The sequence below is a fragment of the Doryrhamphus excisus genome, chromosome 6 (assembly GCF_030265055.1).
Source record: "Doryrhamphus excisus isolate RoL2022-K1 chromosome 6, RoL_Dexc_1.0, whole genome shotgun sequence".
Lineage (NCBI taxonomy): Eukaryota > Metazoa > Chordata > Actinopteri > Syngnathiformes > Syngnathidae > Doryrhamphus > Doryrhamphus excisus.
In genome coordinates this window covers 12,619,334-12,642,639 of record NC_080471.1, presented here as the reverse complement: position 1 = coordinate 12,642,639, position 23,306 = coordinate 12,619,334, and the positions used below count along the sequence as shown (strand labels likewise).

The following is a 23,306-nucleotide window of genomic DNA, read 5'->3' as shown; positions in this document are numbered from 1 at the left end:
GTAGTGTAAGCAAGTCTTCCTCGCCCAAATTTATTTTGCATTTTTTTAGCCCGTTATAAAAAATATGCTTAAGTAAACAAATAACTCAATAAGACCATGAATCAACATCAGCTGTGCAAAGTTTGATGCCGCTGAAGTGAAGCAGAGCATAGTTACAAATCTTATTCGTCAAAGTATAGCGAGACAAAAAAGGTTGTAAACCACATTTGACATTTTATTCAAATCTATTTTCACCGGGCTAGTATAACAAATGAATACAAAGTACAACTCCGTATAGATTGTCCAAAAAAAGGGAAGTACAAAAAGCTTGAGGTAAAGCATTTTTTTTTTAAAGATTCTTTTAAAAAGCCCTTTTTAAGAAAACATGAATTCATTTCATAACCACAAGCTGTCTGAGAAAACTAACAATGCACTTGTATATCGACAAGATGCAAAGGACAGTGTGTGAGACAACATTCAGTACATTTGTCTTTGAAATGTAAACAATAAAAAGAAGTTTGTCTGTACAAAGCAGGAAGAAACACACCATGTAAAAAGCATTCGACCGCTACAAGCATTGAAATACATACAAATACAAAACAGTTCATTAGCCCACATTATCATAGCGTGTTTACTGGAAATGGAGAAATAAGTTGGTACTGATGAGCCTGTATGAGATGGTGCTGCAATGTAAAAAAAAATATGAAATTGTGATCATTTTACATTCAGTTGAAGGATCAAAATTATCCTCAATGGAATGAAGCTGCTTACCATTTCTTTAGGTAATAAATAAATCCCCATAACACTATTGTCTCTCACTAGCTCTATGTCAATTGACTCAATGCCAAACATAAACATATAGGTATATGATTAATTACCCAGGTTACAGTCTGTGATGTGACGTCTTTGTTCTCTCTAATCAGCACATCCACCAGGGCTCTAACAGTTAAAAAAAATCATGGATATGTTAAAGCATGTTTTTCCAATTTAACAAATTTTGTATTTCCAAATGTAATAGATTGTTTTCTTTTTGGAAACAACAACACGTATCTCCATTCATTCATTCATTTTCTACCGCTTATCCTCACGAGGGTCGCGGGGGTGCTGGAGCCTATCCCAGCCGTCTTTGGGCGAGAGGCGGGGTACACCCTGGACTGGTGGTGGCCAGCCAATCACAGGGCACATATAGACAAACAACCATTCACACTCACATTCATACCTATGGACAATTTGGAGTGGCCAATTAACCTAGCATGTTTTTGGAATGTGGGAGGAAACCGGAGTACCCGGAGAAAACTCACGCATGCACGGGGAGAACATGCAAACTCCACACAGAGATGGCTGAGGGTGGAATTGAACCCTGGTCTCCTAGCTGTGAGGTCTGCGCGCTAACCACTCGCCCCACGTATATCTTCACATTTGATAAATTATAGGTTTAAAAAGTATGTATATCCAAATTATGGAATGGAATTTTTCTACAGTGAATTTGTAAAGTAATCTATTTTCAAATGTAGTGTTTGTGCCTTTTTACTATGTAAAGATCTTCATATTTAATCAATTTTCTTTTGCCTTCTTACAAAAGTCTCCAATTTTTTTTAAATGTTACTTTTATAAAAAATGCATCACCGATTTTTTTTTTACTTTTTACACAGAATGCCTGTTCAAATTGCTTTTTTATTTATAAAAGCATGCATCACTGAATTTTTTAAGCATACAGAATGTACTCTATCTCCATTTTTTGTTAATAAGCATGTATCTCCAAATTGAGCATTTTTTTTTCTTTTGCTCTAAAAAGAAAAGCTGATTTGTTTTAAATGTAAAAGGGAAAAAAAGTTGGATTTTTTTACTGGACTGTCACAATCTGTACCTTTTATACAGATCCTCACCAAAAGTAAATTGTTTCTTCTTTGGCAAGTCCACAAGTTTAGTTTTAGCATTAAAATACATCATCACTGGAGGTGTGTGCTTTCTGAGAATTCTCGTATTTAAATTAATTTCATGTTTTTGGTTAGCTAACTAGTTCACTTCTATAACCAGCATAAAGCAGCGTAAATGGACGGAAAACAAAGGAATGAAATGTACTCACGATGTTGGTGAATGAATGTGTGTGTGTGGTGCCCGGCTACACTGTACTCTGCCGGCTTTCCCGACTGTAGCCCAGAGCCTCTGAGGAATGAGGTGGGAAATCGATAAATATCCCATCTGAGTCTGAGTCTGCAGACTCGAGCACTTGTCCGATGATGGTTTCGGGGCTGGACGACTCGCTGGGCGGCGTGCAAGATGCCGCTTTGCTGAGGTCAGTCATGGTGGTCGTGGCTTCGGTGCCGTGCAGCGCTCCGGATGAATGGAGCGGGAGCGGGAGGAGGGAAGGTGAGGACAGAGGGAGGTCCATGGAGGCGGCTCCTGCTTGCATTATACCTGTCAGTTACAGTGCCATCACAATAATACTGTGGCTCTACATCAGGGGTCTCAAACTCATGGCCCGCAGACCAAATGCGGCCTGCTAGTTTGAGGCCCCCGCCTTGATATGAAAGTTTCATTTGTTTTTTGATTTGCTTATTTATTTTTCCATCTTATTTTGTGTAGAAGAATAAAAATTAACATTAAACATTTATTTAATAATAAATAGAAATTAATTTGTTAATTTGTTTCATTTGTTTTTTGATTTGCTTATTTATTTTTCCATCTTATTGTGTCGAAAAATAAAATTAACATTAAACATTTATTTAATAATTTAATAATAAATAAAAAATAATTTGTTAATTTTTTTCACTTGTTTCATTTGTTTTTTGATTTGCTTATTTATTTTTCCATCTTATTTTTTGTCGAAAAATAAAAATTAACATTAAACATTTATTTAATAATAAATAAAATTTAATTTGTTAATTTGTTTCACTTGTTTCATTTGTTTTTTGATTTGCTTATTTATTTTTCCATCTTATTTTGTGTCGAAAAATAAAAATTAACATTAAACATTTATTTAATAATAAATAAAAATTAATTTGTTAATTTGTTTCACTTGTTTCATTTGTTTTTTGATTTGCTTATTTATTTTTCCATCTTATTTTGTGTCGAAAAATAAAAATTAACATTAAACATTTATTTAATAATTTAATCATGAATAAAAATTAATTTGTTAATTTGTTTCACTTGTTTCATTTGTTTTTTGATTTGCTTATTTATTTTTCCATCTTATTTTGTGTCGAAAAATAAAAATTAACATTAAACATTTATTTAATAATAAATAAAAATTAATTTGTTTCATTTGTTTTTTGATTTGCTTATTTATTTTTCCATTTATAATAATTAAATGTTTTATCAGAGCTTTGAAAAAGCAGAGGGTATAGCAGAAGCATTGAAGACAGTTTTTTTATTTATTTATTTTTTCAGTTTATATATATATATATATATATATATATATATATATATTTATTTATTTTATGTTTTTGTTTGTTTTGTTTTTTTTACCTGATGCGGCCCAGCCTCACCCAAACCTTAGCTCCAGTGGCCCCCAGGTAAATTGAGTTTGAGACCCCTGCTCTACATCAAAATGAACAATCGCGGTGAGGGTCTTGCATGTACCTTTATACTGGGAGCCCACGCAAAGTCTGTTGGAGGCGGAGCCAGAGAGCTCGGCGCTGGACGCCAGGTCGGCGTAGGTCAAACTTTGTTCCTCCAGGCATGATATCATCTCACAGGCCGAGTGACGCCTGATTCCTCCGCTGCCAACGGAGCTGCTATCCGGGTCGTACTCAGCCACCGGGGTCAGCAGTAGAGGAATGTTGTAGCTTTTGGATCGTACCACAGGATTTTTAGACAGCTGGTCAGCAGACTTGGACCAGCCCCACTGTAAACGCTTCTCTACAGGAAGTAGAAGGGGGTGTTACTCATGACACACATATCATTATTAAACATCATTTTGTATACCCAGAACACAGCAGTGGTCCTCAGTGTCGTCTCCAGAGTAAAGTCCATGTGTGCCCAAGTAGGGCGAGACCACTTTCTGGACCAAAGACTCCAGCCTCAGGTAGTCCTCATTCACACCACGTGACTCGTGGACTCCCTGCAATTATACCACACAATGTGATCTTATCAGCCATATTAATTTTGTGCAAAGAAATACAGATTTTAGAAGATTTTTTTATACTATTCATGCAACGTATTATTTTAATAATATAGTGGTTATCAAACATGGAATTATGACATCTGTAGCACATAGAACAGCAATGATACATCATTTATATAATATATAAATAATATTATACTTTACACATCATCATAAAAATATTGATAAATATATCAATATAAAATATTCATTCATTCATTCATTTTCTACCGCTTGTCCTCACGAGGGTCATGAGGGGTGCTGGAGCCTATCCCAGCTGTCTTTGGGCGAGAGGCGGGGTACACACTGGACTGGTCACCAGCCAATCACAGGGCAAAATATATATATTTTTATAAAATATAAAATATAAAATATAAAATATAAAATATAAAATATAAAATATAAAATATAAAATATAAAATATAAAATATAAAATATAAAATATAAAATATAAAATATAAAATATAAAATAGTTCAAAACTACTACTATACTGTTTTTCTTTCACCTGATATTTGGTCCCGAGTGCTGATACTGTGTGGGAATGCATCAAGGCAAGGTTTGATGACGTTATTGAATGCTAATGTGCAAATGTGTTCAGTGCAAAAGTTAATTACTACATTACATAACTACATTACATAATAAATAAGGTTTGATTGCTATAATGTTCGACCACCCAGGCAACACAAGCTGGTCCGAAGGTCCAAAAAGATTGGGGACCACTGCTATACGACTTGTCAACAAGCAAACAACCACCTTACCTGTAGGATGAGCAGCATCTGCGTCACAGAGGGTGGTACTCGGGCTCGAGGGCGAGACAAGGCGTCCTCTAACTTAACGCTCAGGACGATGGTGCTCCTGAAGTGAAGCAAAGCCAGTTGTCGGACGGAAGGCTCCTTACCCTGCATGGAGACGACACTAATCAGCAACTACACCTGAGCTTATTAGTTAGTTATTCCTTGGAGATAACGGACGGTCTACCTGGACTGGGTGGAAGATGGCCTGCAGCATGGAGAGCACATCACAGAAGAAGAAGTCCCATGTCTCTGCCAGAGAGTCCAGTAACTTCTGACCTGTACTCGGCACACCAAAACAACACTAAAGGCCAGCTTCACATGACATGAATGTATGCACAATGGAGTCATACCTTCGTAGAACCTTATTTTGTCCCTCAGGATGACCATGCCCTTTGTCAGCAGCTGGTTCTGCCACATGGATTAAAATAAATACATAAGAAAGTCCAACACTAGCTTATGAAGTTCTTTCTTGTCCTACTGTGATTACCTGAAGGTATTCTGTGAAGAAGGAACCCAGTTCAGTTTTCAGCAGGTGCCTGGTGGATAAACATCCTATTTATTTTACATTGTGTGTTTTTATCCGTGTGAATTTGTCAACCTGCTCATGCCTGCAAGTGTATTTACTGTCCCACAGCGAGTGATAGGACGGTCTAAGTCTGGCTTTCAAAATAATGAGATAACATGACACGACCGCACTGCTCCAAAAGCACATGAACAAACTTAAGTCGACAAAACATGCTCAGTCAGCCACTCCAGCAGGCAAGAGTGGAGTCATGTTTGGGAGAAGCCACCTGATTAGTCGCCTTCTGTACAACAGTAGCATAAACTAAATGTCTCATCCATACCTGACGCCTTCATTGAGAGCGTAAAGTTCGTTATCAGCCAAACCTTTCTTCTGGAAGACTGCGATGACGGCGTCGTGGATACTGCAACAAAAAAATACTTTTCACCAAATATGTTAAACTGCATAATAAAAATTTTCTGTCAGTTTTCTGTCTCAACTAACTTTCCACCTGTAGAGGTAATATCAGAAGCTTTCACACAGAAATCTGGCAAAATATCTGCATCAGAGCCCTGTTTTTTGTACAGAATCCAGCAAAGTGGACTATGAGTGCTCTTCCTCAAGGACACACAGCATCCCACAATTAGATGATTAGATGCATGTCGGACAGTGACAATTGCATAACACAATAAAGCCGTAAAAGTTAGGTTTAATGCTAAACTTCACTCCTGGCATTAGGGCATCCCCTTAACACACAAGCACCATTCCACCTCTGTCAAGGTTATCACAAGACGGAAAACTGGCGAGATGACTTTGTCCTTCCATTCCCTGTGTTTGTGCTGTTTATACAAACCAGGAAAAACGATCATTTTAGAGCAGGGGTCTCAAACACACGGCCTGCGGGCCACATTTGGCTAGGACACTAGTTTGAGGCCCCCGCCTTGATATCAAAGTTTAATGTTAGTGCGGCTCGCGCAAGTTTGATATGGATGCTGTATGGTATCATGTACCCAGAAAAAATTATTATGTTTGATTAATGTTCATGTTAAAGGTTAAATAACTGTTAATAGTTATCCTCCCTATCCGTGTGGAAGTGGTAGGTTTTTGGCTATTTAAGTTTAAAGGAAATAACTTGAAGGCTACTGTTTAGGTCGCTAGCTCTCTAGTTTGCAAGTTATGTGTCTCAAGACCCTGCAGTTGCGCAATATGTTGTAAATAAATAGAATATAAATGTGACTATAGTTGTTTTGTCATGTCTACAGGGCTCTAATAATGCTTTGTTAATTATAATCTGAAAAAAATAATTTGCCTACCCACCAACTATATGTGGTTTCTTAAGTTTTTATTAGATGCCGTTTTATTATTATTATTATATTTATTTATTTATTACTGATTGATTGACTTTCTTTATTCTCGATTTGTTTATTATTTTTTCATCTTATTTTAAATAAAAAGTAAGATATTTGAGAACAGTGGAATGTTTTATCAGAGCTTTTCTTGTAGAAAATCGGAACCAAAGCAAAGTTTATTCATTTTTCTGTTTTTAATAAATGCGTTTTTGTTTTTTTGGGAAACCTGATGCGGCCCAGTCTCACCCAGACCCTAGCTCCAGTGACCCCCAAGTAAATTGAGTTTGAGACCCCTGTTTTAGAGGGAATGTGAAAGGATCTAGAGCTGTAACAGAGGCGGGAAGCCGCCTGTGTGTAAGCATCTGTTGTGTGGTATGCAATTGTTGCTGTTCAAAAGGTATTGTAGAATGTGTAGTATTGTGTAAATGTGTGATGGACCGTTACGACTCTGAGTCTAATGTTTCACTGGAAACAGAACTGGAACAGATCCTGATTAGGACAAAAAGGGTTAAAATACTACTATATGACACTTGCAATTTGAAGTACCTGTTCCAGGTGGCGTTGGCACCAGCCCTCTTCTGCTTCTCCCCTCTGTCTTCTGGTGAACCCTTCTCGCTCTTGCCCAGGTCACTAAGGCTCGGCGAGCTCATCAGCTTGAGCCGGTGCAGAGTCCTCATGGGAACCATGGAGGAGGAGAAAGACGAGAGCATACGCGCTAAGTGGCGTGGACAGGAAAGAAGGAAGGTCAGGCTACCAGCTGACGCGAGATGGAGACGAAGAGGGAGTAGGAAACAGGAAGCAGAGCGCCGGCGGGAAGGCGAGAACATGAGTAGAGAATGGATAGAGGACGCAAAAGAAAGGCCGGCTGACACAGGACGAGAATAAAGTAGGACAGAGTGATGCATGACGAGAGAGAGAGAGCTTGTTTTAAAAAAGAAAAGAGCATGGGCGGGGCCGAGCTGGAAGGTGGGCCCCACTGCCCCCGAGGTCTCAGAAGAGGAGAGAACAGTGGCGTCGATAGGCTTCTGAAACAATACCATCTTTGATGCCAACAAATATTTATGCAGCACACAGATGCCAGTGTTGCTGAGGAGGAGCTCACACGGCTCAGTGACAGCAACAATAACAATAGCAGTAGGAAGTGGACAATAAAGGACGCCTTCCTGCTCTGTCATGAGGGATGAGTAGAACGGAAGATGCCATTTAAAAAGACTCTTAGTGGTGAAACAGTAACCTGCTTAGTTAACAAGTCAACAAGTACTGGACTTGAACTGACTGCAACTTCCTGGAGTCTTAATAAACAAACCTATTAACAAGCTTTTGCGTCTATGGAACACGTGTTAATCACAAAGATGCTGTCTTCAGCACTGAACTTTAATCCTGGCTTTTCTAGGCAAAGGCTTTCCCTCCATGTTTGTTACAAAACAAATCATGTTAATCACAGTTATCATAATCCTGGTTGAGCCTGTTTTAATCAAAAAACAAAAAAGTAGACTATAAATGCTGTAGGGCGGCACGGCGGACTAGTGGTTAGCGCGCAGACCTCACAGGTAGGAGACCAGGGTTCTATTCCACTCTCGGCCATCTCTGTGTGGGGTTTGCATGTTCTCCCCGTGCATGCGTGGGTTTTCTCCGGGTACTCCGGTTTCCTCCCACATTCCAAAAACATGCTAGGTTAATTGGCGACTCCAAATTGTCCATAGGTATGAATGTGAGTGTGAATGGTTGTTTGTCTATATGTGCCCTGTGATTGGCTGGCAACCAGTCCAGGGTGTACCCCGCCTCTCGCCCGAAGACAGCTGGGATAGGCTCCAGCACTCCCTGCGACCCTCGTGAGGAAAAAGCGGTAGAAAATGAATGAATGAATGAATGAATGCTGTAATTATAGACAGGGAGTTATTTGAAAGTAGGTGATGATTGGATGGAGGCTGTTATTTCCCAAATGTAAACAGCCATTATATAGAAAAACTAAATTTTTCAACTTTCATAATAATTTGGAGTACATGAGAAAATTCATTCATTCATTGTTACTACTACATACTACATACTAAAGCCTATCCGTCACGCAGAAATGTGGGAGCTGTAAGTCGAGTTGTCAACAGTCCCGAGGACAATGTATTTGTCCCGTAATCATTAATTAATTCTCTATACCGCTTATCCTCACTTGGGCCAATCACAGGGCACATATAGACAAACAACCATTCACACTCACATTCATACCTATGGACAATTTGGAGTCGCCAATTAACCTAGCATGTTTTTGGAATGTTTTGGAAACCCACGCATGCACGGGGAGAACATGCAAACTCCACACAGAGATGGCGGAGGGTGGAATTGAACTCAAGTCTCCTAGCTGTGAGGCCTGCACACTAACCACTCGCACACCATGCAGCATACATGAGAAAATGATAAGGAAAATGGTCTGTCACGTTCTACACTCTTTGGTCTGTTGCTCTTTTTTGCTGACCACTTCTGTTCTCTTTTGTTCCAGACACCTAAGTTCCCGCGCCTGGGCGGCGCCACGAGACACACCTGCAGTCGCTCAATTATTCACAACTGCTGGTAGGCTCAGCAATTTTTGTTTGCAGTTGCCAGATTGTTTCTCAACGTTGCGTTGCATCTTTAATTTTGCACTCTCACAGGTTTTTCTGGTGTAAGATAGACTTTTGCTAATACTCTCTTTGGGTTTTCTCTTATCGTCTTGTGGCTTCGCACAGTACCACGGCAGCCTTGGTACTGTAGTTTTTTTTTTCCCCAGCTGACCTTTGACCTAATTTTGCCTTTTGAATTTTTAGTTGTTCAAATAAATCATCATAATCTTCACCATCACTTCATCTCTACATGCAGTCTTCAAACAAGGCATAACACAGCTGGCATTACCACTACTATACTACCATTACCACCTACTACTACTACTGTAGTACTGCCACTGATGAGTTTATTGTAAACAACGGGAGTCAGATGTAGTTCTCAGACATTAACATGATAAAAATATTTTTCATTAAATGAATCATTGTGCTGGAAATGACATTCAAAATCTAAAACTTTCTTGTGCATTTTAATCCATCCATCCATCCATGTTCTAACACAGCGTGGGTGGCCAGAGCCAATGCCAGCTGTCCTTGGGATGTTTTCCAGGTCAGACATGAAAACTTGATTATTACTGGATAATGTAGTAATGGATAATGCCTTTTCACTTCCTGGTTCCTGCGGAGCATGTATTTGAATGGGAAAGATGCAGGTCGTGCTCTTATAAAATGTACTTCGGTCAGATTGTGGCTGTTTTTTTGGCCTTAACTGCATCAAATGTGCTCTCTTCCATTGCAGAGTTGCATCATCACCTCTTTGTGCTTCTCGTGCAAAAAAATTTAAAAGGCGTATAAATACATACAGTATTTGGAAGCGAGCGGTCTGGTTGAAAAGGAGGACAAATATAATATAGTATAAATATAAATATATATATCATATATATCACTTGCATATATATATATATATATATATATATATATATATATATATATATATATATATATATATATATCGCTTGCGAATACTGTATGTATTTATATATATTATATTATTATATTATTATATTATCAGGACCAATGGGTGAAATGGACATTGTTAACATTGACAAACAATCCTTCTGTTGCTAAAAGAAGAAACTATAACTAACATTCAGAAAGTGCCCCAGGTTTAATTTCCTCCAATGTATTCACGTGGCGCCTTTGAACAAGGAAGCTTACTTCCCAGTTAATGGGCGTGGCTGTGTGTGCATGCTGTGTTTACTGCAATGGGTTAACATGACATGACAACTGAGGGTAAATTTGAATTTCCCCTTGAATGATTTTTCTTGGAAAAGAAGCTAGTCTGATGATTCTTCCCCTCAAGTGTGATCACGGTATGACATTCTCACAGGAAGCCAACAATAATACAAAACATGGTTTGTTTGTTGTTGGCCAGTGGAATTTTGGACGGTTGCGTTGTTAGAATGATGCAAATGTGTTACTAGGTCAACAGCACACATGTATGGGGATCACCACTCACTCTTAGAAACACTTCATGGAGATGTAAGAGTCACTTCATAAGCCTGCTTGGAGATTTTCATCTTTGGCTCATGGTGATGGGACCCAATGAGAGGGGGTAGTGGGATTTACAGAATGTGGATGCAGATAAGTAGATTACCCAGAATGCTTCACTTTAATAATGATTGTTAATCTTGACCGGCGATGCTCACCTCCTGATTGGATGCTCATTGCTGCTGTCCAAGTCCGGGCTTGGGGGAGGAGCCGAGAAGGTGCTGAAGTTGAGGGAGAGGGGCCGCGGGGAGGACCGGGAGGCGTGCCTCCGCCTGAGTCCATCCAGCATCTGGAATGGAATGGAATGGAATGGCCTTTATTGTCATTATACAAGATGTACAATGAGATTGGAGAGCTTCTCCTTCAGTGCAGTAGTCAAGTTAAAAAAAAAAAGTATATAAAAGTAGAGTAAAAAAGACAAGACAAAACAAGATATATACAAGATATCCAAAATATACACATAGTATTGCACAGGAGCATATGCAGGAGCAGACATATTGCAGATATATTAATTTTAGTGCAATGATAAATCTCAATACAAAACAGCGAGAAATAACAGAGTATATGCTCCAAGGGTGTCTATACAGTGGAAACTAAAAGGTCAAGAATAATCTGTTCCGGGTCTATAACCTATTCCCCATCAGAAATAAGGACATGAAAATAATTTGTTCCATGTAGAAGATATGTTTAATTCTACTGTCATGCAAAAGTAATAATAACTTGAGGAGCTATGAGGATGTAAAAACAAAACAACCCGTTTGTTAACCACTATAAAATAAAAAACTACCTTCATTTTGAAATGACACATGATCACTCTAGACAAAAATACTGGTACACCCTGGAGTCATACAGGTTTTGTGACTGCCACAGATCAATTTGCATCTACCTATTAAGAATTTTCCATGTTTATGCGGAGACTGTGATTTTGAAAACTTTTATGTTGAAAATTCGGCTTCTGATTTGTGTGTGTGTTGCAATTTCTCATGCATCGGTGCAGACGTCAGTTTTATGGCTAATTATGGCTAACCTGCCCATGCTGATGTTAGCCCTCCTTATAACGCAACATATTGTGGGACCTGTCTGTTGGGAGGAGGGAGGAATTCATCAAAATGACGTGCACATGCGTGCTAATGATGCAAATTAGACAACATCATCGAAACCAGTGCATTTCAAATAGTGGGGCGTGCCTCCTGGGGGTGCACGGTGGATTGTGAGAGTCAAGGACGACTTTCAGTATTCGTGCAGACCTGCCAACATGTATGAATTTGGTGCATTCTGCATGCAATTTAACTCTTAAATCAACCTGCATGCTTCTCTGCTCTCCATTTTGTTGCATTTCGCTGGTTTCAGTTTAGATAGTATAATTAAATTAATAGATATTATCAGTTTCTCAATAGGCGGAACGGCAGTCTAGTGGTTAGCGCGCAGACCTCATTCAAAAAAACATGCTAGGTTAATTGGCGACTCCAAATTGTTCATAGGTATGAATGTGAGTGTGAATGGTTGTTTGTCTATATGTGCCCTGTGATTGGCTGGCTCGCCGAAGACAGCTTGGATAAAATACTGGCTCCAGCACCCCCCGCGACTCTCGTGACAATGAATGAATGAATGAATGAGTTTCTCAATATTATTTGTAATTGGGGGAGTTCAAAAACATTTTGGTCGCCCAGTGGGGGCATGACAAAAAATAATTTTGAACCACTGATCTAAACCTATGCACCGGGCACATTTAGAATGCAGCCCTGTAGGAACCACTATGTTTACACAATAACGATGTAGTAAGAACGGGAATTACAGGGTCTGTTTACACAAGCATGACAACAGTGTTTTTAAAAAGTATCTCCATTCACACTAGGCCACATGTGAGGATACTGTAATTAGCATATTGAGCCTGAATAATATTGATCCAAAACAGCCTTGTTGCTATATAACGTTGTTATTATTATGTTGAGGTGATCTGGGGATTAGACTGAGGACGTTTTGGAGGATAATTGAGAATGTAACACATTTGCACATGCATCTGGCTTACTTTTATAGCAAAGTAGCGTATTTTTGTGTTTAGACGGGAACAATAACAAAACAATAACACTTTTCTACTGATCTATTCTATTATAACTTATTGCTTTAACTGTAATTCAATTAACTTCACCTGTTGGTTTGACTGTATAAATCTCTAATTTTATTCATCTAGAAATATTCTCATACATTTCCCCGAAGAGATATGAGTAAAGTCGTATCTTACAACGACAACGTCAAAATAATCATGAAGGTGCGGTAAAGGGGGAAAAAAACACATTTGTGACTTTGTAGTTCCAGTGTGTTATTCATTTATTTTCTACCGCTTTTTCCTCACCAGGGTCGCGGGGGTGCTGGAGCCTGTAGACAAGATGGCACATATAGACAAACAACCATTCACACTCACATTCATACCTATGGACAATTTGGAGTCACCAATTAACCTAGCATGTTTTTGGAATGTGGGAGGAAACCGGAGTACCCGGAGAAAACCCACGCATGCACGGGGGGAACATGCAAACTCCACACAGAGATGGCTGAGGGTGGAATTGAACCCTGGTCTCCTAGCTGTGAGGTCTGCGTGCTAACCACTCGACCGCCGTGCCGCCAGTGTGTTATTATGACTGTTATTTCAACACAACTGAGAAGTGTTGTGTAATATTTGCTCAACATACACTCCTTCCTCAGCATTCAAACACACACACACCATACAAAAGAAGAATAAATGCATGTCGGTGCATGTTGCAGACAGTGTGAGGTATTGCAGTAAAAGCAAGGCATAGCAGCCAGTAGAGTGACATTTTACTGTTATGTGTCTCCCCCATAGAAACAGACTGTAAACGGTGAAGCGACCCCCTCTGGTCAGCGAGAGGAACAGCAGTCTGGGCTGTCAATGCTGAGACAAAGACAACCACGTGTCGTATTTTATTGCCACCATTAATAACATTGGTTTATTTTCATGCGGGGTTACCATGCAGGGGTCATGAGTCAAAGGTCAGGGGACACCAGCAGAAAAAGACGCTCCTTTACTCCCTAGCATACCACGCCAGTCTGGGGCTTCTTTTTTTTTTGCTTTTGTCCACCGCCCCACCTCCCTCCTTCTCTTTTCTCCAACAGTCAGATCGATGCCACTTTTACGACCATCTTAGCAGCATTGGTTTTCCGGCCTAGTGTAACCTAGCTGCAACCGTGTTATTGTTCGACACAAAATGGCCAATCAGCCATGAACACACACACCCAAGAGTCCACGTTGATCCAACAGGGAGGGGGTATGTTTATTCTTACCTTTGACTCCAACTAACACGACACATAAGAGTGTACAAAAAAAATAAAAAAATAGTGGACTTAAAGTTTCCATTACTCACCGTTTCGTGTCCTGTCGCTTGGTTCTTGCTGCTGTAGCACCGATGCAAGATCGGTTCCGTCCGGGCTCATTGGGGGACACCTCTGCATTGATGTGCCGACTGTGTGAGTTCCCAGTCGGGCATCAGGCGGATGAAGGGTCCGGGGATGGTGGTGGTGATGGTGGTGTACTCATTCATGAAGCATGCGCCTCTGCTCGCTCCCGTGCGCGCGCCCGCTTTGTTTTGACCGAGATGCACGCGACGATCACCATCGCCGCTGCTTCTGCTGTTGTCACGTGCACGCGCAACTGATTTTTATTACTGTAGCTGCTCTGGTTGGGCGGATCGATACACGTATCGATTGTATCGATATCAAGGGTAGTATCAACATCGGATCGATAGTAGCGAGATAAAAATCGACATGTTCAGTTCTCTTCTGTTCTATGATATTATATTGTTTACAAACAAAAATCCATATTAGCTATGGGTAGAAAAAGGCAACGAATTTGAATGAAAGCCAATAGAAGTTGTTGTTTTTGTTTAGTTATTTTGCACTGTGTAATGAAAATGGACTAAGGAAATTGTTTTGTATTTACACAAATACATTTGATAACATACTTACATTTGATATATATTGTTTGCCTTAAATACATAATCTGTGTTTTAGTCTAACTGAAATCAACCTTGAATGAAATGACCTTGAAAACTTTCAATTAATCCACAATACAGGCTCTGTATTTTGTTGACTTTGGATCGATACCAAAACATGCAGTGTTGCCCACCTTTATAGTTATTATGCATTAAAGTAACAGCGGTGTGGTTTATCAGAGGCTCCTGAATGCCACACACACACACACACGCCTTAAAACAAAACAAGAGGGCTCACACGCTCTCACACATACTGACCTCAATCTACCATACAGCATTTCTCGCCGCCATATGTCCATTCTCTCAAAATAATCAGTTCAATGTCAGTAATTGAGTTGCTTGCGGGACTTAATTTAGCAAAAACAAACTGGATGTTTTCATCATATATGATTACATTGCAATTGCCTGTGTAGTTTGTGCACTCATTGTGCAGACATGTTTGCGTGTTGTGACATCTAATCTCCTCTTATTGGATCAGAGAGGAACACATTAACATACTTTACAGCTCAATTACTCACACGTCAAACAAAGCAAAACAACTTTCTGATCAGAATCATTCCTATTTTTGCACAAATTACTCCACTTTCCTCCCACATTCCAAAAACATGCATGTTAATTGTAATTGCATGTAGGTATGAATGATTGTTTGTCTATATGTGCCCTGTGATTGGCTGGCGACCAGTCCAGGGTGTACCCCGCCTCTTGCCCAAAGACAGCTAGGATAGGCTCCAGCATACCCGCATCCCCATAAAACATGTATTTATCTCAAGTATGTGGTCTCAAGCCCAGTGCGAGATCCACCCTGATGGCATTGTGCCTTGCACATGAGTGATTTATGGGTTTGTACAGCTCCACTCTGCTCTTTGTGTGACCACTTGTGACTACTTTGGGGCGGGGCCAACCTCTCAGAAGCACCCGCCACTTTGCCAACTTGGGGACTTTGTTGTTAAATCTGGTGACATTTCAAACCCTCTTGGCCACATTGGCGACTAGTGGCAAATCTAGCTACTTTTTTGGTCGTCGTTGGGTAATTTTCTGGTATTTGGGGACTTAAAAGTGACGACACGTATTGTTCCACAGTTTCTGTTCTCACTGAGCAGATCCATGAATCATGCATGCATGAGGCGTGGTTCCACCTACGTAGGTGGATCTCGCCCTGTTTTGTAGAACAGGAATTCTAACAATGGCCTTTATCCTCATTAAATGATTAATCTTAACACTCAAGCCTCATTCTGATACTGACATTTTACACGTCACTGTGGCAAAATGTGTGATGGGAAAATAATGTATGATAAATTTAATACAAAATTTAAATATAAATGTAATTATACGACGTCTAGACTTTGAGAAGTGGTGGCTGAGATAAAATATTAAAACTACTTGGCGAGCACAGACCTCCACCCAGTGCCATAGTTCCCGACATATTGTGAAATAATACACTAAATACCAAATACACTTTAAATTATTATTATTTATTCTAAATTATTTGTACAAATTACTGTTTACGCTGTACATTGTTCATATTTGATGTCATCTATTTATTCTCCACATTGTTATTTATTATTTATTATTATACGGGAGCCAGGCAATGACATTTTGTTGGCAATTTCACTGCTGTTATTGTGCAATGACAATAAAGAAAGTCTATCTATCTGTCTGTCTATCTATCTAATGCTTCTTTTAATCAGTTTTTGATACCTGTTGGAAACCTGTCCTGTATTTTTTCCAAGTGCTTTGACCATTTTTTGTGGCGTTATATGCACAAATTGTGAAAATGGTCCTATATCTCACAATTGTTAAAAAAAATATTTAAAAAAAATCCTGGGTCCAGATAGTGATACGGATCACCCCCAAAAATTAATCATTTATTCCAAATCATAATATATAAAATATAATATAACAAAATAAATGTAAATCAGATTATATGGCCGAGAGATTTAACGACAAAGTCACCGAGTTGGCAACACTAATGTTGGTGCATTTCAATTTCTTACCATAAGGGGCAGCCGCAAGCACTGTATATCCTTGACAAGACAACCTTGACAACAAGAAGAAGAAGAAAACGACGCGCTCACAATTGAAATGTGCTATTTTTACTTGGAGCTGTATGCTTTGTTCCATTTTTTAAAAAAACTTTTATAATGTCGAACAATATAGAAGTGACTCCAGTGAAGCGCTTTGGTCAGGTAGGAATAATGTGACGAACCAACTTTGTTTTATAACTCGAATCACAACGACAGTTACAGGAAGTGCACACAAGCCATGTCTGTGTTTGTTTACTTTCTTTGCTAACGTTGTATTCCTTGTACTGTCAGTGTGCTTACACAGCCGAGGAACAGCAGGCTGTGCATAATGCACTGCGACAAAAGCTGGGGCCTGAGTTTATCAGTACCAGGGTGGCTGGAGGAGGACAAAAGGCAAGTTTGTAGATTAAAAAAATAGCGAATATGCACAATAACACAGGAGGTTTGATTTGACTGATGCTCACAGATTGTATACATAAGATAAGATAACTACATGCTCATTGACTGGCAATGGACATTTGTGCTATTTGATATGATATTATATGATTTAAGGCGGACTAGTGGTTAGCTTGCAGACCTCACAGCTAGGAGAGCAGGGTTCGATTCCACCCTCGACCATCTCTGTGTGGAGTTTGCATGTGTTTTCTCCGGGTACTCCGGTTTCTTCCCACATTCCAAAAACATGCTAGGTTAATTGGTGACTCCGAATGGTATGAATGTGAGTGTGAATGGTTGTTTGTCTATATGTGCCCTGTGATTGGCTGGCGACCAGTCCAGGGTGTACCCGGCCTCTCGCCCAAAGACAGCTGGGATAGGCTCCAGCACCCCCCCACGACCTTCGTGAGGAAAAAGCGGTAGAAAATGAATGAATGAATTATATGATTTATTGCTGCCCTCATTTCATCCAGGTGTGCTACATCGAAGGCCATCGTGTCATCAGCCTGGCCAATGAGATGTTTGGCTTTAATGGATGGTCCCACTCCATCTCACAGCAGAACGTCGGTATGCCTCTCCCTGTCAGTCTGTCGCCATAGTAACTTGTTTCCGTGACAACCACCATCAGGACCAACACAGCTTTATGTTTGCCTTCCTTCCCTTCCAGACTTTGTCGACCTCGTCAACGGGAGGTTTTATGTTGGCGTCAGCGCCTTTGTCAAAGTGCAGCTGAAGGTTAGAGTGAAGAGGAGAAAAAAAACACTTCATCCTTAATTTTGATGTGATTCTCTGACATTAATGTGTGTTGATTTTAACCAGGATGGCTCATTCCATGAAGATGTAGGCTATGGTGTCAGTGAGGGGCTTAAGTCTAAAGCTTTGTCACTGGAGAAAGCTAGAAAGGAAGCCGTCACTGATGGCATGAAGAGAGCGATGAAGTACTGGAAAGATGATATTAATGTTGATTGTGTCATGGTTTGAGTCATTGTTCTTTGTTTTGCTTAGGTGTTTCGGAAACGCTCTTGGAAACTGCATCCTTGACAAAGCATACCTGCAGGCCATCAACAAGATCCCCAAACAGGTTAGATAAACAGCCATCTTGTGTATTCTGGAAATCATTATAATACATTATGATCTGGACTCTGGTATTGCAAACATAGCCGCTTCCCGCTCTAGACCTGGCCCACACCAAGCGCTCTGAAAGCGAGCCGTCACTGGAGAGGGCCCGTTTCTGCAGCCTGGTACAGGAGACCAAGCTGGTATCCACCGCAGGCCCCACTGTCACCCCACTGGAGCCAAGAGTCTTCAACCAGAGAGGAACCTTGGCAGAAACCCCCAATCCTAATACTGGACCTAGTGGAGAAATAAAAAGCGAGGACCCCAGGTATGAAAACAACCTCTTTGTTTTCTCCCTTTCTATATATTTTGCTTCATCTCCTCACCGTCTCCTTAGGGACACGGTGGACGTGGTGGTCTCCGAAGTGCACACGGACCCCAAACAGTTGCGCAAGATCCGACAACAGCAGCTGCAGCAGAAGTTCAGGAGAGAGATGGAGGCCAAGAGGCTGCAGCAGGACCCAAATCATTCCACCAAAGCTGAAACCACTGCTGAGGTCCACATTAGGCATGCATCCAGCGGAGGTCAGTTAGCTTCTCACTTTGATATTATTTTTATTTTATATATCAAGTCCATTCAAGCGGCGGCACGGCGGTCGAGTGGTTAGCGCGCAGACCTCACAGCTAGGAGACCAGGGTTCAATTCCACCCTCGGCTATGTCTGTGCGGAGTTTGCATGTTCTCCCCGTGTATGTGTGGGTTTTCTCCGGGTACTCCGGTTTCCTCCCACATTCCAAAAACATGCTAGGTTAATTGGTGACTCCAAATTGTCCATAGGTATGAATGTGAGTGTGAATGGTTGTTTGTCTATATGTGCCCTGTGATTGGCTGGCGACCAGTCCAGGGTGTACCCCGCCTCACGCCCGAAGACAGCTGGGATAGGCTCCAGCACCCCCCGCGACCCTCGTGAGGAAAAGCAGGAGAAAATGAATTCCAATTCATCATGAAATAGTAGTTTAAGAATACAAGATGGAGAAAACGTGCATTTCTGTAGTGGAGTTCATGACACACAGCAAAGCCATCAAACAATTAACTTTTTTTCGACATAACTAGCCGCTACAAGTGAAATGATAACTTTTTGACATAATAAATATGAAAGTTGCATGTCTGTGTGTCGCTTGAAACGCCACAGGGGAGCAAGAGCGAATCAGGAGGGGAGTTTAATGTCAGCCCACTGATGTCATATGACCTTTACATAATAGACCCAAACTACCATTGGGGGTGAGCTACCGGTAGCTCGCGTTTGACATATTGGGCACCCCTGCCCAAAACCCCCCAAAAATGCTTGTCAAAGATCCTCTAAATGACATGAACGCACTACTGTGTTTGAAGTGCTACTGCAAAAATACTAGTCCTCTACTGCTGCAATTCAAAGATCATCTATATCAGGGGTCTCAAACACGCGGCCCGCGGGCCAAATGTGGACCACAGGACACTAGTTCGAGGCCCCCGCCTTCATATGAAAGTTTAATGTTAGTGCGGCCCGCGCAAGTTTGATATGGATGCTGTATGGTATCATGTACCCAGAAAAAATTATTACGTTTGATTAATGTTCATGTTAAAGGTTAAATAACTGTTAATAGTTATTCTCCCTATCCGTGTGGAAGTGGTAAGTTTTTGGCTATTTAAGTTTAAAGGAAATAACTTGAAGGCTACCGTTTAGGTCGCTAGCTCTCTAGTTTGCGAGTTAGCATGTGTCTCAAGACCCTGCAGTTGCGCAATATGTGATATGTGTAATATATGATTTGTTTATTTATTTTTCATCTTATTTTGTGTAGAAAAATAAAAAGTAAGATATTTGAGAACAGTGGAATGTTTTATCAGAGCTTTTCTTGTAGAAAATCGAAACCAAAGCAAAGTTTATTCATTTTTCTATTTTTAATTAATGCATTTTTTTTGGAAAACCTGATGCAGCCCAGTCTCGCCCAGACCCTAGCTCCAGTGGCCCCCAAATAAATTGAGTTTGAGACCCCTGATCTATATGAAAGGAGCGTTGTGTTGTGTTTCAGGACAGACAGCAAAAAGATACTGAGCAAAGATGCTTTATGTAACAAGAAAGTTGTGATGTTTTTGCATATTTTCTTTCTATTCTAACTTCTACTCCCCTCCCCATTGGGTGTCATGTGTCGGCCCCCGCCTCAGGCAAAGTTAGCAACCACTGCTTCTCATAGACTGGAAACATGTCCTTCAACTAGGCAATGTGTGTACACTATGTGATCAAGATAAAAAGATAAAAAGAAGTCGAAGTAGGACATTTGTCCTTCGACTAGGCTGTGTGTGTGTGTGTGTGTGTGTGTGTGTGTGTGTGTGTGTGTGCTCCAGATAATCAAAAACAGGATGTGATATCCAAGTGATATATTGTGACTTTTTTCTTCCCCTGAGAAGAATAGAATGTACGTCTATTCAGTGTTCTCCATGAATGTTTTTATAATATTAACACGTTATCAACTTCAATATGAATTTATCAGATCTATTTTCACTACATTTCACAAAATGTTTACTTTTTTAAAAAAAAGCTCATGACAAAACATTACCACATTTGTCGTTTGTGTGTGATGCTGCAGACACTTAACCATGCACTAACCTGGATGCAAAATATCAAACAACTTGTAAAAAAAACATTTGTTTATGGGCTTTCCAGTTGTTGGTGTAGGCTATTTTTTTATATTTACTTTGTTACCACAGTGAACAACATGTAGTGCAAAGTGCTCTTATTTTGACTGTAATGAACTGAATTAACATGAATATAATCGATTTTAAGATTCTCTTACTGGTTTTTAAATGTCTTAACGGCCTTGCCCCTTCTTATTTATCTGATCTGCTTTTACCATATCAACCCCCGCGGACCCTGCGGTCCTCCGGCACTGGCCTTTTAACAATACCAAAACCCAGAACGAAAACCCACGGTGAGGCAGCATTTAGCCACTACGTGGAACAGCCTGCCGGAGAGCCTCAGGACTGCGGAGACTGTTGATATTTAAAAAAAACCCATTAAAGACACACCTTTTTAATCAGGCTTTTAACTCATATTTTCTTATGTTTTTATCTTTTTAGTCCTATTTTATGCTCTTAGTCTTCAGCTTTTAACTCCAGTGTTTCCTCAGGGGGGGTCCTCCACACTGGGGGCTGTGTCGGGTCTGCTGAGGGGGTGCCATCCTTGGTTCCCTTCGACCCGGCCGGCTGGGGGTTCCTCCCTTTAATGTGGGGGTCCGCCCGTCTGTCGGAGTCGGGGGGCCCGGGTGCTGGTCCCCCGATGGCACGGCCTGCGGCTCCTCCCAGTGTGGACGGCCCCAAAGGTGACGTTTCCTTGATCCTCAGTGCCATGCCATGTCTCCCTACTGTGTGTGATTTTGTGTGGGTGTGGGTGTGTGTGTGTGTGTGTCTAGTATGGAGGGTGGGAAGGAGGGGCTTTCTCTTGTTTCTTTGCTTTTTCCTTTTAATTGTGGTAATTGTTTAATTCTGTAAAGCACTTTGTCTTGCATGTCTTTGCAGGAAAAGTGCTATACAAATAAAGTTGATTTGATTTGAATAAAATTGCATCCTGCAGCCGTACTTGCCATCCTTTACTTCCACATCAGCGGGCATCCTGAAAGCGGGCATGAGACAGACGTCATTAATTGTCCCTTCCGTGATTCTTATTGCTCAGAGGAATTCCGTCGTATCGCATCGCGGACCCGCTTTGCATGATTTCCAATGTGTCGCAACTGTTGCACTGAGCCGACCACTCTTTAAAAAATGAATCCTCTGAACGAATCTTCTCTATGGGACAGGAGTGCACTGCAGTTTTTATGGGTGTGCTGCAAAAATGCTAGTCTTTCTATATGAAAAGAGCACTGCTGTTTTTGAGTATCAAACACTAGTCAGATCTCTCCAGAATATCTTGTCATGTTCATGTGTCCATTCTTAGGTGAGAATACGACGACTGAATTCCGTGTTGACTCAGCAGCAGGACGCAGAGAGCAGCTTGTAGCAGGTAGTCCACCATCATGCTGTACTTCATCACACACCACGCCTCATGTCCACCTCCTCGTGTTGGGTCTCCAGATGATCCAGATTTCTGGAACTTCACCCTGGATGGAATCGAGGAGCTGGACGTCCCAACAGGTAGTGGTGGAGTGCCGCCCGCCAGGGGTCTCAGGCCCAGTACGCCTAGCAGCCACAAGATGCGGACGCGGAGCAGGACACCGCAAATGAACTCTGTTAGACGTCCAGAGGTGTCGTACAGCATGGGACAGAGCGAGGTTCAGTACAGGAATCAACAGCATTCCAACCACCATCAATCAAGACCAGGTCAGAGGTCATGAGGTATTGATGAATGTATTGGTCATTGTAAATTGATTTGATTTATTCATCTTACAGGTCAAGCAGTAAGTCCTTACCGACCAGGACAGTCCATGAAGAAACGCAGACTGGATACTTAACTTGATTTTTATGCTGGTCATTTAATTTCTGTTATAAAGTTTTCTTAATAAAAAATACTTGTTTTATTAGACAAAAGGTCAATATCTTCTGGACATTATAATATTAACAGAACACTATTGGTCTAGCAATTTAATATATTTGTTTCATTTCATTCATTCATTTTCTACTGCTTTTTCCTCACGAGGGTTGCGGGGGGTGCTGGAGCCTATCCCAGCTGTCTTTGGGCGAGAGGCAGGGTACACCCTGGACTGGTTGCCAGCCAACCACAGGGCACATATAGACAAACAACCATTCACACTCACATTCATACCTATGGACAATTTGGAGTCACCAATTAACCTAGCATGTTTTTGGAATGTGGGAGGAAACCGGAGTACCCGGAGAAAACCCACGCATGCACGGGGAGAACATGCAAACTCTACACAGAGATGCCCGAGGGTGGAATCGAACTCTGGTCCTCCTAGCTGTGAGGTCTGCGCGCTAATCACTCGAC

The 23,306-nt window shown here is 40.8% G+C and overlaps 2 protein-coding genes across 6 annotated transcripts; one reads left to right on the top strand and one right to left on the bottom strand.

Moving 5' to 3' along the window:
- Positions 1-190: 190 nt before the first annotated feature.
- Positions 191-14,453, bottom strand: prr5a (proline rich 5a (renal)). Of its 4 annotated transcripts, none has more exons than XM_058076142.1 (11): positions 14,190-14,453; positions 10,968-11,098; positions 7,277-7,402; positions 5,725-5,805; positions 5,367-5,415; positions 5,230-5,287; positions 5,064-5,155; positions 4,844-4,984; positions 3,907-4,042; positions 3,562-3,840; positions 191-2,397 (listed from the first exon to the last, which is right to left on the bottom strand). In XM_058076142.1, exons 2-11 carry the CDS (start codon positions 11,096-11,098, stop codon positions 2,102-2,104), a joined length of 1,389 nt encoding a protein of 462 aa, XP_057932125.1. In that variant the 5' UTR covers positions 14,190-14,453; the 3' UTR covers positions 191-2,101. The 4 variants fall into 4 exon arrangements, with proteins under 4 accessions (XP_057932125.1, XP_057932126.1, XP_057932123.1 ...); XM_058076143.1 differs by having other exon boundaries at positions 191-2,382; XM_058076140.1 differs by lacking the exons at positions 10,968-11,098; positions 14,190-14,453 and having other exon boundaries at positions 7,277-8,265.
- rad52 (RAD52 homolog, DNA repair protein) lies at positions 13,997-22,888 on the top strand. 2 transcript variants are annotated; one of them, XM_058076144.1, is made up of 11 exons: positions 16,858-17,002; positions 17,132-17,233; positions 17,749-17,842; positions 17,943-18,010; positions 18,095-18,213; positions 18,281-18,356; positions 18,436-18,659; positions 18,729-18,916; positions 22,299-22,364; positions 22,436-22,681; positions 22,751-22,888. In XM_058076144.1, the coding sequence occupies exons 1-11, from the start codon at positions 16,958-16,960 to the stop codon at positions 22,810-22,812; spliced, it is 1,290 nt and encodes a 429-aa protein (XP_057932127.1). In that variant the 5' UTR covers positions 16,858-16,957; the 3' UTR covers positions 22,813-22,888. The 2 variants fall into 2 exon arrangements, with proteins under 2 accessions (XP_057932128.1, XP_057932127.1); XM_058076145.1 differs by lacking the exons at positions 16,858-17,002; positions 17,132-17,233 and adding an exon at positions 13,997-14,093.
- Positions 22,889-23,306: the final 418 nt, after the last annotated feature.

What these genes read in the sequence shown, in the direction of transcription:
- prr5a (XM_058076140.1), bottom strand. Translation starts at nt 7,905, where the DNA reads ATGACAGAGCAGGAAGGCGTCCTTTATTGTCCACTTCCTACTGCTATT. An exon ending in CCATCTTCCACCCAGTCCAG is followed by an intron (nt 4,985 to 5,063) that starts GTAGACCGTCCG and finishes GTCTCCATGCAG; the next exon opens with GGTAAGGAGCCTTCCGTCCG. An exon ending in GGACCACTGCTGTGTTCTGG is followed by an intron (nt 3,841 to 3,906) that starts GTATACAAAATG and finishes TACTTCCTGTAG; the next exon opens with AGAAGCGTTTACAGTGGGGC.
- rad52 (XM_058076144.1), top strand. Translation starts at nt 16,958, where the DNA reads ATGTCGAACAATATAGAAGTGACTCCAGTGAAGCGCTTTGGTCAG. An exon ending in ATAAAAAGCGAGGACCCCAG is followed by an intron (nt 18,660 to 18,728) that starts GTATGAAAACAA and finishes CCGTCTCCTTAG; the next exon opens with GGACACGGTGGACGTGGTGG. An exon ending in TAGGCATGCATCCAGCGGAG is followed by an intron (nt 18,917 to 22,298) that starts GTCAGTTAGCTT and finishes GTCCATTCTTAG; the next exon opens with GTGAGAATACGACGACTGAA.